Here is a 13,031-nt window from a genome sequence, read left to right as displayed (position 1 = left end):
TTATTTGGTAGCAAAAGCCACTAGCTTTCGGAGCGCTGCCCCTTCATCAGGTGAGTGGGAATTCTGTTCACAAACAGGGCATATAAAGACACAAACTCAATTTACAAAATAATGATTGGAATGTGAGTCTTTACAGGTAATCAAGTCTTAAAGGTACAGACAATGTGAGTGCAGGGAGCATGAAGCACAGGTTAAAGAGATGTGTACTGTCTCCAGCCAGGACAGTTAGTGAGATTTTGCAAGTCCAGGCAAGTCGTGGGGGTTACAAATAGTGTGACATGAACCCAAGATCCCGGTTGAGGCCATTCACATGTGTGCAGAACTTGGCTATTAGTCTCTGCTCAGCAACTCTGCGCTGTCGTGTGTCGTGAAGGCCACCAGCTTCCACCCTAAACACGTTAAAGAAGCCATCCCCTATTGACAAGCCCTCCGTATACACAGGATCTGCTCAGATGAGAAGGATCGCAACAGACACCTCCAGATGCTGAAAGATGCCCTCATAAGAACAGGATATGGCGCTCAACTCATCGATCGACAGTTCTGACCCGCCACAGCGAAAAACCGCACCGACCTCCTCAGAGGATGGACACGGTGGACAGAGTACCCTTCGTCGTCCAGTACTTCATCGGAGCGGAGAAGCTACGACATCTCCTCCGGAGCCTTCAACATGTCACAGATGAAGACGAACATCTCGCCAAGGCCATCCCTACACCCCCACTTCTTGCCTTCAAACAACCGCACAACCTCAAACAGACCGCAGCAAACTACCCAGCCTTAAGGAGAACAGTGACCACGACACCACACAACCCTGCCACAGCAACCGCTGCAAGACATGCCGGATCATCGACACAGATGCCATCATCTCACGTGAGAACACCATCCATCAGGTACACGGTACATACTCTTGCAACTCGGCCAAAATTGTCGACCTGATACGCTGCAGGAAAGGATGTCCCGAGGCATGGTACATTGGGGAGGCCATGCAGACCAGGCAGGGTTGTATGGTGTCGTGGTATATGTCCTGTCTGGAGACAATACACATCTCTTTAACCTGCGCTTAACGCTCTCTCCACTCACATTGTCTGCAACTTTTAAGACATGATCACCTGTAAAGACTCGCATTCCAATCATTATTTTGTAAATTGAGTTTGTGTCTTTATATGCCCTGTTTGTGAACAGAATTCCCACTCACCTGACAAAGGAGCAGCGCTCCGAAAGAGAGTGGCGTTTGCTACCAAATAAACCTGTTGGACTTTAACCTGGTGTTGTTAAACTTCTTACTGTGTTTACCCCAGTCCAATGCTGGCATCTCCACATCATGACATTTAAGGGGACAGTAAATTAATATAGGACAGAGATATGTCTAGTGTTATTATATGATACCCAGATTAGATATATTATTTATGTTGCTGTAATAAAATACATTTATTATTATTTCTTGCATTGTAATATAATGCTGCAGCGATGTTATACATTTCCAGTCACAAAGTCATTACAGCACAGAAGGAATCCATTTGGTAACTTGAGTCCATGCTGACTCTCTGTATAACATTCCAGTCCCATTCCCACTCGATATCCCCATTCTCCTGAAAGTATTTCCTTCAAGTGCCCATCCACTTTCATTTTTAAATAGAATCCATAGATACGGATGGAGATTTACAACTTTTTGGGAATGAAATAGGAACGAATGTTCCAGAGAAACTAGAATTGTCTGCTCTGAATTTCTATCCTATTCTGACTGTGATGACTTTTGCAAACTCATTTCACAGGATTTTGAACAAGGAATCACAGGCAAAAATCTCAACCGTCACATCTAGACAGAGTCATATTCCTTGGGATTTGAATATCTTGTAATATGGAACTGTAGCTACGTTATATATTTCCAGACATCTCTTCCCTCAGAGGGTTGTTAGTCTTTTGGATTTCTCTTCCACAGGGACCAGTGGAGGCTGAGGATCATTGAATATATTCCAGTTAGACAGATCTTTGACTGACAAGGGTGTCGAGGGTTATGGGGAACAGACAAGAAGATGGAGCAAAAGCTAATATGTGGGGGGATTTCTTCAGTCAAGGATGTGGTAAAGATTTGGAATTCTCAACCCCTGAGGACAGTGAAGCCTCAGTCATCAACTATTTTCAAGAGAGAGATTGATTGGTTTCTGGATATCAAGGGATATGGGTTTAGTGTGGGGAGAATGATGCTGAGGTAGATGAACAAATTATCTCACTGAATAGTTTAAAAGGCTCGATGGGCCAAATGGCCGACTGCAGCTCCTATTTGTTATGGTCTCTGTGTCCAGGACAGGAAGCAGTGAGCCTGGATCTGTCAATCAGCCTCAATCAGCACCTTCAGGAGAATTGGGAGGGTGAATATTAGATACAGCAGAGTGAGAATGGAGGGAGAGTGTGTGGGATGGAGATTTACAGCTTTTTGGGACTGAAATAGGAAAGAATGTTCCATAGAAACTAGAATTGTCTGTTCTGAATTTCTATCCTGTACTGACACTGATGACTTTTGTAAACTCGGATTTTACAGGATATTGAAAGAGGAATCACAGGCCGAAATCCCAAACGTCACGTCTAGATCTGACAGAGTCATATTCCATGGGAGTTGAATGTCATCGGCCTTTGAATCGAGAAGGAGAAATGATTGTCCAGTCTGTTGATTTAAAAAGATTTCAAACATCAGTGTGACTGGAAAAGCAGCAACACACTGCCACACTCGAGTGAGAGTGTTCCAGTGCACTGACTAAAGAGCTTTAACCAGTTACGCAGCCTGAATAAATATCACACCATTCACAGCGGGGAGAGACTGGATTGGGTTCTGTGTGTGGACAAGCCTTGAACTGATTGTCCACCCAAGAGAGAGGCAAGGACACCTGCACCATGGAGAAACCATGGAAATGTGCGGACTGTGAGAAGAGATACAGATACCCATCTCAGCTAGAAGCTCATCGGCGCAACCACACTGGGGAGAGACCATTCACCTGCTCTCAGTGTGAGAAGGGATTCATTCAATTATCCAACCTGCAGAGACACCAGCGAGTTCACACTGGGGAGAGGCCGTTCACCTGCTCTCAGTGTGGGAAGAGATTCACTCTGTCATCTGACCTGCGGACACATCAGCGAGTTCACACTGGGGAGAGGCCATTCACCTGCTCTCAGTGTGGGAAGGGATTCACTCACTTATCCAGCCTGCGGACACACGAGCGAGTTCACACTGGGGAGAGGCCATTTACTTGTTCTCAGTGTGGGAAGGGATTCACTCACTTATCCAGCCTACGGAGACATGAGCGAATTCACACTGGGAAGAGGCCATTCACCTGCTCTCAGTGTGGGAAGGGATTCACTCAGTCATCCCACCTGCGGACACATGAGCGAATTCACACTGGGGAGAAACCGTTCACCTGCTCTCAGTGTGGGAAGGGATTCAGAATTTTATCTACCCTGCGAACACACCAGCAAGTTCACGAGTGATTACAGGGGCTGGATTCTCCTGTTACTGTTTCTGCTCTCAATTACATCCAGGACTGCATTCTGTTCATTCTCACAGTTGGTCAATGGGGAGGGTCAGAGGGTTTCTTTCTGCTGGACTGGCCGGTCTCATGACTTTGCCTCCAGTGGGCTGATGCTCTTTGAGTCTTGTTGCGAATACCTGGTTTCAGATTTCACAAGGATCACAGAGTGACCGGGTGTGAGGAAGTTCAGAGATATTTAGTCAGCATTTTTGTTTGAAACCTCCCAAATGCCCATCCAATTTCCTTTGTAATTGTTTGTTGTCTCCACTTCCTCCACCCTCGTAGGCAGCGAGTTCCAGGTCATTACCATTCACTGCATCAAAATATTCTTCCTCACATCCCCCCTGTATCTCTGACCCAAAACCATAAATCTGCGCCCCCTCGTCCTTGTCCCATCAGCTAATGGGAACAGCTTTTCTTTGTCCACCTTATCGAAATCTGTCAGAATCTTGTCCACCTCTATCAAATCTCCCCTCAACCTCCTTTGCTCCAAGGGGAACAACCCCAGCCTGACATTGACAATAAAGAACAAAGTAACAGAATATGTTAATGCCTGAAATCAAATGAGAATGTTTAATTTCTGTTTTAAAGAATGTATTGTGAATGTATTGTCCTGGACAATAAAGGAATTGGAATAACTCACCTTGGGTGTGGTTGAATGGAATATATCAATCTGGTGTCCACCTACATTCTCCCTCCCTAATGGCACTATGGGAGTACAGAATCAGGAAGGCAGTGTTGGCGCTGATCGTGGCCGAGGCAGCTACAGACAGCCACATATTCTGTTATAATTGAAGGACTGCAGATTGAATGTGATGCATTATGGGACTGGACTATCTTGACCACATTCCTGTGACTACTCAGTTTCTGCAATCACGGACCATTAAAGCTGCTTAGCAGGGCCCCAACAGAGGACCTGGTGAGAATATTTACTCAGAATAAGTTAGAATTAAACTTATTCCACGATCGGCTGGTGTTCAGCGGCTAAGATACCCGAATCTGCAAAAAGGGGGTCTGACCAATCAACAAATGGTGTTCGGTAGTTGGTTAAGAAGTTAAGAAGCATTCTGAGGCATTGCTTAACTTATCACCAATTTGTGATGAGAACTGTGAGGGACTTGTGACCCGTGAGTCAACGACGTGACGGTATAATCCAAGTAGCACTGGACTGAAAAGCAGACCTCTGAGAGTAGATTCTAATGGTTATAATCTTACCCAAGCATGGCCAGTGAAAAATCAGAGCTCGAGTGGATACCAGAAGGTTTCTTACCTGCCATTTGGAAACTAAGAACAAGAAGCTTAGCGATAAAATGATTAGAGAATAGAGCCAACGTTTTGATTCTGAATGACACTTCACAAGAGCTCTTATAAAGGGTCATCCAGACTCGAAACGTTGGCTCTATTCTCTCTCCACAGATACTGTCAGACCTGCTGAGATCTTGCAGCATTTTCTGTTTTTCTTTCAGATTCCAGCATCCGCAGTATTTTACTTTTATGATAAAATGATTTGGTCTGATTGGAATCCCCACGACCCTCCTGCAAAACAGAGGGAGTGGTGGCAAAAGGAGAAAAAAGATAAGGATGATAAAGTCTGGGTTCTGATTCTCCGAGCCCAGGTAGAATTGACAAAACGAGTGAACCAGTTTATAAAGAACAGAAATTCCCATCCCAAACAAGAACTGATCAAATTAAAATAATAAGGTTGAGGAATATAAAAAAAAACAAGAGATGAAGTTTAAAATGAAGTTTGTTTCGTTGTTGCGTAAGTTTTTTAAAATTATGTGAATGACGTAATTGTGTGCCAAGTTTTTTCTGCTCACTCCCCACCACTTTAGACTGTAGAGAAGTTAACCCTTTCAGCAGAGTTAATTTGTTTTTAAATCACCTGGGTGTGTCTATTTTATTTTATATTTGAGGATTTATGGGAACCAGTTAAATGAGGAAATTTTAAGCCTGGAGGAATTTGGAATAATTGTGAGAATTTTGTGTTGTCACCTCAACCCCAGATAAAGAACAAAGATTTTGCAGGTGGTAATGTGTTTGGAATGTGTTTGAAAAGACTCGATGTTGCTTATAAAATCAGGCCTTGGAAATTGGCTTAAAAAGGTTAAGTTATAATGAAGGATCTTGTATCTTATTTTAATCAAGGAGTTGTGAGCTTGTAGTGCTCTGTTGCTTTAAGAAGCTATAGCTGCGAGAGAGAATGCTGAGGATTCATTGTTTGAAATGAAATTGAGAACTTGTGTGTTTTGTTTGTTTTATGTGGATTTTGTAGATGTGTTTTATCATTGTTTTGGGCTACATTTGTTAAGGTTTATCTTTCTAGGGAACTAACCTTATCTTGAGTCTTTAATTAAAGGCATTTCTGGAAGTTTAAAAACAGAACCACAAGAACACTTAAGGAATTCATTCTGGTTATTGTTGTTGTAAAGCACATGCTAAGTTTCTCTGTTTGTGTGTGGATGATATTTGTGGGTTGAATGCTTCAAGTTTTGAGGTTTTCCATCTGTGATTTAAATCAAACAGATTTAAATAAAGGACGTGTAATTACTAAAGCTTTTTTTTCACAAAAGTTGTGAACCTGGAGCCAGATTTACTGACTGGAGATATGATTCCAGGAGACTTTGCTAAACCTGTAAGAGTTTTAATCTGGATTCAAACTCACACATGTGAAAATGAGAGAGTTTTAATTGTGATGGCTATTTAAAATTTGGGACATGTGAAGTGATTCTGACCACTTCTGTGTTCATAGAATCCCTCCAGTGCAGAAGGGGCCATCGGACCATCCAGTCTGCACCGACTCTCAACAATGCATCTTACCCAGGCCCTCTCCCCTGCCTATCCTGTAATCTCAGTCAGTTTTAACAACACCAGGTTAAAGTCCAACAGGTTTATTTGGTAGCAAATCCTGTAATCTCACACATTTACCATGGCTAACCTATCTATCCTATACATCTTGGGACATTAAGAGGGAATTTAGCATTGCAAATCCACCTAACCTGCACATCTTTGGTTTGTGGGTGGAAACTGGAGCACCCGGAGGAAGCTCACACAGACACGGGGAGAATGTGAAAACTCCACACAGACACTCACCCAAGGCTGGAATTAAATCCAGGTCCCTAGCGCTGTGAGGCAGCAGTGATAACCACTGTGCCAACGTGCTACCTGATGCCACGTTAGCAGCACTGCTGCCTCACAAAAACAAAGATAACAATGGCTTTGGAATATGCCAGAATGAGACTGACAGAGAGTTTGACAGTGGAGACAGGAATCCCAGGACCAAATGATGTCCTGGGAGCTGTCGAAGAATGTGACGGAGATTACGAGCAGATCCTTGAAAGGTTTTCTAATGGTTCAGAAAGGAAACAGAGAGTTGGAAAAGTCCAGAATAAGTTGAACTGCAGTGCATATCTGTGTGCCTGATAGTTGAGAAAAAATACAAAGAGTTCAGGTAGATAAGCTGCAGAATGGAACTGATTGTCCAGGACAGACGTGCTCTCCTGCCAGCAATTAGTTACATTGGGAACAGGGGGCAGATGATAGGGTGAGTGGAGCTCAGAACAATCTACTGCTGTTCGGCCAAACTCTGGAACAAGATATTGATTTACAGTCAGAAAATATCAGATCAAGTGAAGAGTTCGAAGATGCCGTGGGGACTTTGAGGAAGTTAATTCAGCCACAAAGAGACACCTCCCTGAAGCAGACCTCTCCGTGTTCAGCTAAAATCAAACAACCTGAGACACAAATCAGTCACCAACGAGCAGATGTTGTTGTTTTCTCCAAAACCAGGACCACTGAAAGCACTCCTCCCTCTCCTCTGCCTCTCCTGTGTGATAAGGGAATGCCGGTGTGTGAGGGTAGCCATGACTTTTGCACCACTTACTCCAAGTTTGTTTGCCCAGTTGAAGGAATACTGTACATTTGAGTCATAATTGTTGAAGCAGGGCGTTGTTTGAAAGCATCATCGATTCGAAGAATTAGTTTGGAAAGGAAATAAAAATTGATTTAATTTGAACTGCCGTGTGTTTCTGTTTGAAATAAATTCAGACTGTACCACAATGTGAAAGGAATGTATTTGGGTTTGAAATTAAGTTGTTCAAGGTTAGAATTGTGAAGGCCAATTTGCTCCCAAAACACAAAGATCAGGCTGCAGTTTGGCAGCAAACCAGTTCCAACTTTCCAAAACATCTGAGTTAAAATTGTTGAGATTCGGTTAACAACATATTTCACAAAGTATTTCTTTCAACTTTGATTAAGTAGCAAATATTGAAAATTGAAATTGGTGTTCAAAAAACGATAGAGAAAAGAGATGAAATTTGAGCAAAATAGAAGAAAATAACCCGAGAGAAGATTTTTAAAATTATGTAAATTGACACAATTGCCAAGTTTCCTCTCCCCACTCCCCGCCTCTCCAGGTTCGACAGAAACGTAGACAGTTGATTTTTATAAATCTCCACACAGCCTTTGTTTTTTAATGTAACCTATGATTGGACACATTAACTCACTGGGATCCTGCCAGAGCCAGATGGATTGTTTGTGTTTTTTTAAACAGGTGATGATGGTTTCCAGCTCTGAGTGAAGTCAGCAGTTTTGAGAATGAAAGCAGAGAATAAAAGACTTTACAGGAAACCACCAAGCCTGCTTTTGATTATTGCAGTTGATAAATATTTGACATGAGTTGCTATTTCAAGCATTTGAACTGAAATTTACCTGATGTTTAAGGGAAAGAACAAAATTTATAATGCCTGGAATCAAACAGAAATGTTTGGTTTCAGTTTAAAGACATTATGAGAATATTTCATGATTTATTTGACTCTAAACATTCTCCAGAACTCCTGAAAGTGTAGTTTAAAGGAATCCATACATTTGGGTGTTTATGAACATTTGAGTGAAAGGGAATTCCAGATGAGATGAATGAGGTGACAGTTTTCTCTTAGAGATATTTGTTTCTTTGTCCATGAACTATTTGAGAGAACTGAATTTGATAATCTAGTCACCATCTGAGGCATTATGATTGTACAGGAGGAAATAAGACACTGAGATGAAGAAGCCCTTCAACGCTGACTTTAGACTTTCTTCTGAAGATTCTGATAGATTTATTGAACGGTGCATCCTTTGTAAGACAGTGAAATCCAGGATGACGAAACTGAACAAAGAACAAAGAAAAGTACAGCACAGGAACAGGCCCTTCGGCCCCTCCAAGACTGCACCGACCATGCTACCCGACTTAACTAAAACCCTGTACCCTTCCCGGAACCATATCCCTCTATTCCCATCCTGTGCATGTATTTGTCAAGACGCCCCTTAAAAGTCACTATCGTATCTGCTTCCACTACCTCCCCCGGCAACGAGTTCCAGGCACCCACCATCCTCTGTAAAAAATCTGCCTCATACATCTCCTTTAAACCTTGCCCCTCGCACCTTAAACCTGTGCCCCCTAGTAATTGACTCTTCCACCCTGGGAAAAAGCTTCTGACGATCCACTCTGTCCATGCCCCTCATAATCTTGTAGACTTCTATCAGGTCGCCCCTCAACCTCCGTCGTTCCACTAAGAACAAACCAAGTTTCTCCAACCTCTCCTCATATCTGATGCCCTCCATACCAGGCAACATCCTGGTAAATCTTTTATTTACCCTCTCCAAAGCCTCCACATCCTTCTGGTAGTGTGGCGACCAGAATTGAACACTATATTCCAAGTGTGGCCGAACTAAGGTTCTATAAAGCTGCAATATGACTTGCCAATTTTTAAACTCAATGCCCCAGCCGATGAAGGCAAGCATGCCGTATGCCTTCTTGACTACCTTCTCCACCTGCATTGCCACTTTCAGTGACCTGTGAACGTGTACACCCAGATCCCTCTGCCTATCAATACTCTGAAGGGTTCTGCCATTTACTGTATATTTCCTATCTGTATTAGACCTTCCAAAAGGCATTACCCCACATTTGTCCGGATTAAACTCCATCTGCCACCTCTCCACCCAAGTCTCCAACCGATCTATATCCTGCTGTATCCTCTGAAACTGATTGGTAAAATACACAGCACATTCCAAAAAGACCTGATAAATGTTCCACAAATGCAATACAACGATTTGTGGGAGAGGGCAGAGAGATGCCAACAAGCAGGACAAAAGAACACTCTCTCGTTTAAAATAAAATGAGAGACAAGATTTAACAGGTGGGAAAATATGTGAAGATGGCTTATGAAGGTGAGACTCCAACAGAGGATTAAATAAGAAATTGGAACACCGATGTGAGATTGCAGAAGTGGTTTGTAAATTGTGAATGAATTAACATTTGAGAGTACATGGTGCAGCTGCACTGAAGAATGAAGGGCGGCACGGTGGCACAGTGGTTAGCACTGCTGCCTCACAGTGCCAAGAACCCGGGTTCAATTCCGGCCTCGGGTGACTGTCTGTGTGGAGTTTGCACATTCTCCCCATGTCTGCCTTAGTTTCCTCCGAGTGCTCCGGTTTCCTCCCTCAGTCCAAAGATGTGTGTGTTTGGTTGATTGGCCAGAGTAAATTGCCCCATAGTGTCAGGGGGACGAGCAGGTTAAATAAGTGGGTGTATGGGGATAGGGCCTGGATGGGATTGTGGTCGGTGCAGACACGATGGGCCAAATGGCCTCCTTCTGCACTGTAATGATTCTATGATTCAAATGGGACTTTCTCAGCTGCTTGACTAACAGCGTGACATGAAATGGTTAATATGGCCTGAAGAGTAAGAAATCATTTTGAAATGATCAAGGCACTGACACAGACTCCAGAGAAACTGGTTGTAAGACCAAATTAAGTGGAATTTTGGATTGGGACAAATGAAGGCGAGGGAGAAATAATAAATAAGAATAAATTACAAGATGGATACAGGTGAAGGGAGAGCTTGAGAATTTTTAAGTCGATACAATTTATACAGCAATTATATGTTATCACTGCTTTTATATCCAATTATACCGCTTCAATTATATCTAAAAATTAGTTGTGAGAAGGAGATTATAAAGGGAAAGGAAGTTGGCTAACTTGGACTCGGCCAATGACCAAAGAGAGAATGAATAGATTGAGTAAAAGGGGTGATCGATGTAACACTCCTGCATTAGAGTAAAATCACATGTTAGTCAAATGCTCCACATCAAGGTTCTAATATCAGCAAGGTTGTTTACTTGTTTGAGGAACAAACAGTTTCTATATTACAGACAAGTCTTTGGGTGAAGTTTTAATAATAAACCTACATCGGCAAGATAGGAATTTTAGTTTCTATCTGTCTTGCCTCGGTTAATGAAGAATGTTCTCTCCAAGGGGAGAGGGGTAGGAGTGTGTATGGGTGGAAAGGGATGGGGAAGGTGGGGGTGGAAGGTGAGAGGAGGGTGGGGATGGAATGGGGAGGAGGGGGGAAGGCTGGTGGGGGAGGAGGGAGGAGGGGGGAAGGCTGGTGGGGGAGGGGTGGTCTGGGGAAGGGGTGATCGTGGGGAAGGGGGACAGGGTAAAGAGAGGAGGGAGATGGTGGGAGGGATGGACGGAGAAGGGACGGGGACATCGGGAAGTGAGATGGGGTGAGGGGGACATCAGGAAGTGAGACGGGGTGAAGGGGACAGGGAGGTGGGAAGGTGGAGAGGGGGAAAGGGATATGGGGTGGGGGGAAGTGATATGGGGTGAGGTGAACAGGGAGGTGGGAAGGTGGAGAGGGGGGGGTGAGGAAAGGGCATGTTGGGAGGGGCATATGTCCATTTCAGGAATAAGTCCCAGGAGTTTGGAGACTAAATCTTTCCACCTGAAGGGAGCAAACTGTTTTGGTAAGAGGACCTCTCAATCCAATCCAGTGATTCCCCACATGTACTTTGTGTCAGGGTGGGGTCACGGCGCCCCCTCCCTCCCTCCCGTCACCCTACTCTCCTCCTCCCTCCCTCCCCCTCCCCTCCTCCCCCTCTCCCCCCTCCTCCTCCCCCCCTCCCTCCCCCCCTCCCCTCCCCCACCTCCCCTTCCCCCCACCCCTCCAATCCCCACCCTCCTCCCCTCCCCACCCCGCTCCCCACCCCCCTCTCCCAGTTTCCTCCCCTCCCCACCTCCCCTCCCCCCTCCCCTTCCCTCCCTTCCCCTCCTCCCCTCTCCCTCCCTCCTCCCCTCTCGCCCCATCTCTACTACTACCTCTGGCAGCTTGTTCCAGAGACTCACCACCCTCTGTGTGAAACAATTGCCCCTCTGGACCCTTTTGTATCTCTCCCCCCTCTCCTTAAACCTATGCCCTCTAGTTTTAGACTCCCCTACCTTTGGAAAACATGTTGACTATCTAGCTGATCCATGCCCCTCATTATTTTTATAGACCTCTAAGTTCACCCTTCAGTCTCCTACGCTCCAGGGAAAAAAAGTCCAGTCTATCCAGCCTCTCCTTATAACTCAAACCATCAAGTTCTGGTAGCATCCTAAGTAAATCTTTTCTGCACTTTTGCTAGTTTAATAATATCCTTTCTATAATAGGGTGACCAGAACTGTACACAGTATTCCAAGCGTGGCCTTACCAATGTTTTTTACAACTTCAGCAAGACGTCCCAACTCCGGTATTCAATATTCTGACCAATGAAACCAAGCATGCCGAATGCCTTCTTCACCACTCTGTCCACCTGTGACTCCACTTTCAAGGAGCTATGAACATGTACCCCTAGATTTCTTTGTTCTGTAACTCTCCCCAATGCCCTACCATTAACTGAGCAAATCCTGCCCTGGTTCAATCTGTGACTCGGGGTCACACCGCAAGCGAATATGGTCTTGGTGTCTGCGAACAACGCTTCCATTTCACAATCTCACGACCCAAGATACTGGACCACTTTGGTTTAAAATTATTCCCGGTAACCACCTTTGGTTCCTCCCAAAGTTTCTGATGTAAACCTGATCACCCGGTTTGAACTGCCTCTCTTTGGCGCGGTAGTCGTGTCCCTCCTTCTGCTTCTCTTGTCTCCTGCTCACTTTTGCTCTGAGATCTGGATGAAGCAGATCCAGATGAGAATTCAACCTTCTACCTAAAAATTCCACAGGAGAGAGTCTGGTTGTGGATTGTGGTGTGATGCGAAACTGGAACAAAAATCTTGAGAGCTTGTTCTTAAAGTATCGCCTGCCATTCTCTTCAATCCCTCCTTCAGAGTTTGAACAGCTCTTTCTGTGAGACCATTTGTCGCCAGATGAAACGGTGCAGTACGCACATGGCGTTGACCATTCCTTTACAGGAATTCCTGAAACACCTCACTTGTTAACAGAGTGTCGTTATCTGAAACAAGCCAATCTGGTAACCCAGGGCTTGTGAAAATTTGACAGAGGTTCTCTATTGTCACAGGAGCTGGAATATTACTCATGATCTGTGCTTCCAACCATTTTGAATGCACATTTACAACGACCAAACACATGTGATTCATGAAAGGCCCCCCAAAGGCCACATTTAGTCTGGACCACGGCCTATCAGGCCACTCCCAAGGATGAAGTGGTAATGTACCCAGTGTGTTGTGCCTGATTCAATCGACAAACAGTTTA

The 13,031-nt window shown here is 44.3% G+C and overlaps 3 protein-coding genes across 3 annotated transcripts in view; 2 read left to right on the top strand and 1 right to left on the bottom strand.

The window, feature by feature from the left end:
• The window catches only part of LOC144483034 (uncharacterized), a 305,151-nt gene that overhangs the window by 128,882 nt on the left and 163,238 nt on the right, over positions 1-13,031 (top strand). The gene's annotated exons all lie outside the window — the stretch shown is intronic.
• LOC144483006 (uncharacterized) overlaps positions 1-13,031 on the bottom strand; it is a 148,763-nt gene that overhangs the window by 128,982 nt on the left and 6,750 nt on the right. The gene's annotated exons all lie outside the window — the stretch shown is intronic.
• Positions 2,743-13,031, top strand: part of LOC144483010 (uncharacterized) — a 132,311-nt gene continuing 122,022 nt past the window's right edge. Inside the window, exon 1 of the mRNA XM_078201835.1 lies at positions 2,743-3,401. Within this exon, the coding sequence (XP_078057961.1) occupies positions 2,887-3,401 (515 nt within the window). The 5' untranslated portion in view covers positions 2,743-2,886. The remainder of the gene's footprint in view (positions 3,402-13,031) is intronic.

This window comes from Mustelus asterias, unplaced genomic scaffold, assembly GCF_964213995.1.
Source record: "Mustelus asterias unplaced genomic scaffold, sMusAst1.hap1.1 HAP1_SCAFFOLD_44, whole genome shotgun sequence".
Classification (NCBI taxonomy): domain Eukaryota; kingdom Metazoa; phylum Chordata; class Chondrichthyes; order Carcharhiniformes; family Triakidae; genus Mustelus; species Mustelus asterias.
This window is presented reverse-complemented; position numbering and strand designations above follow the sequence as displayed.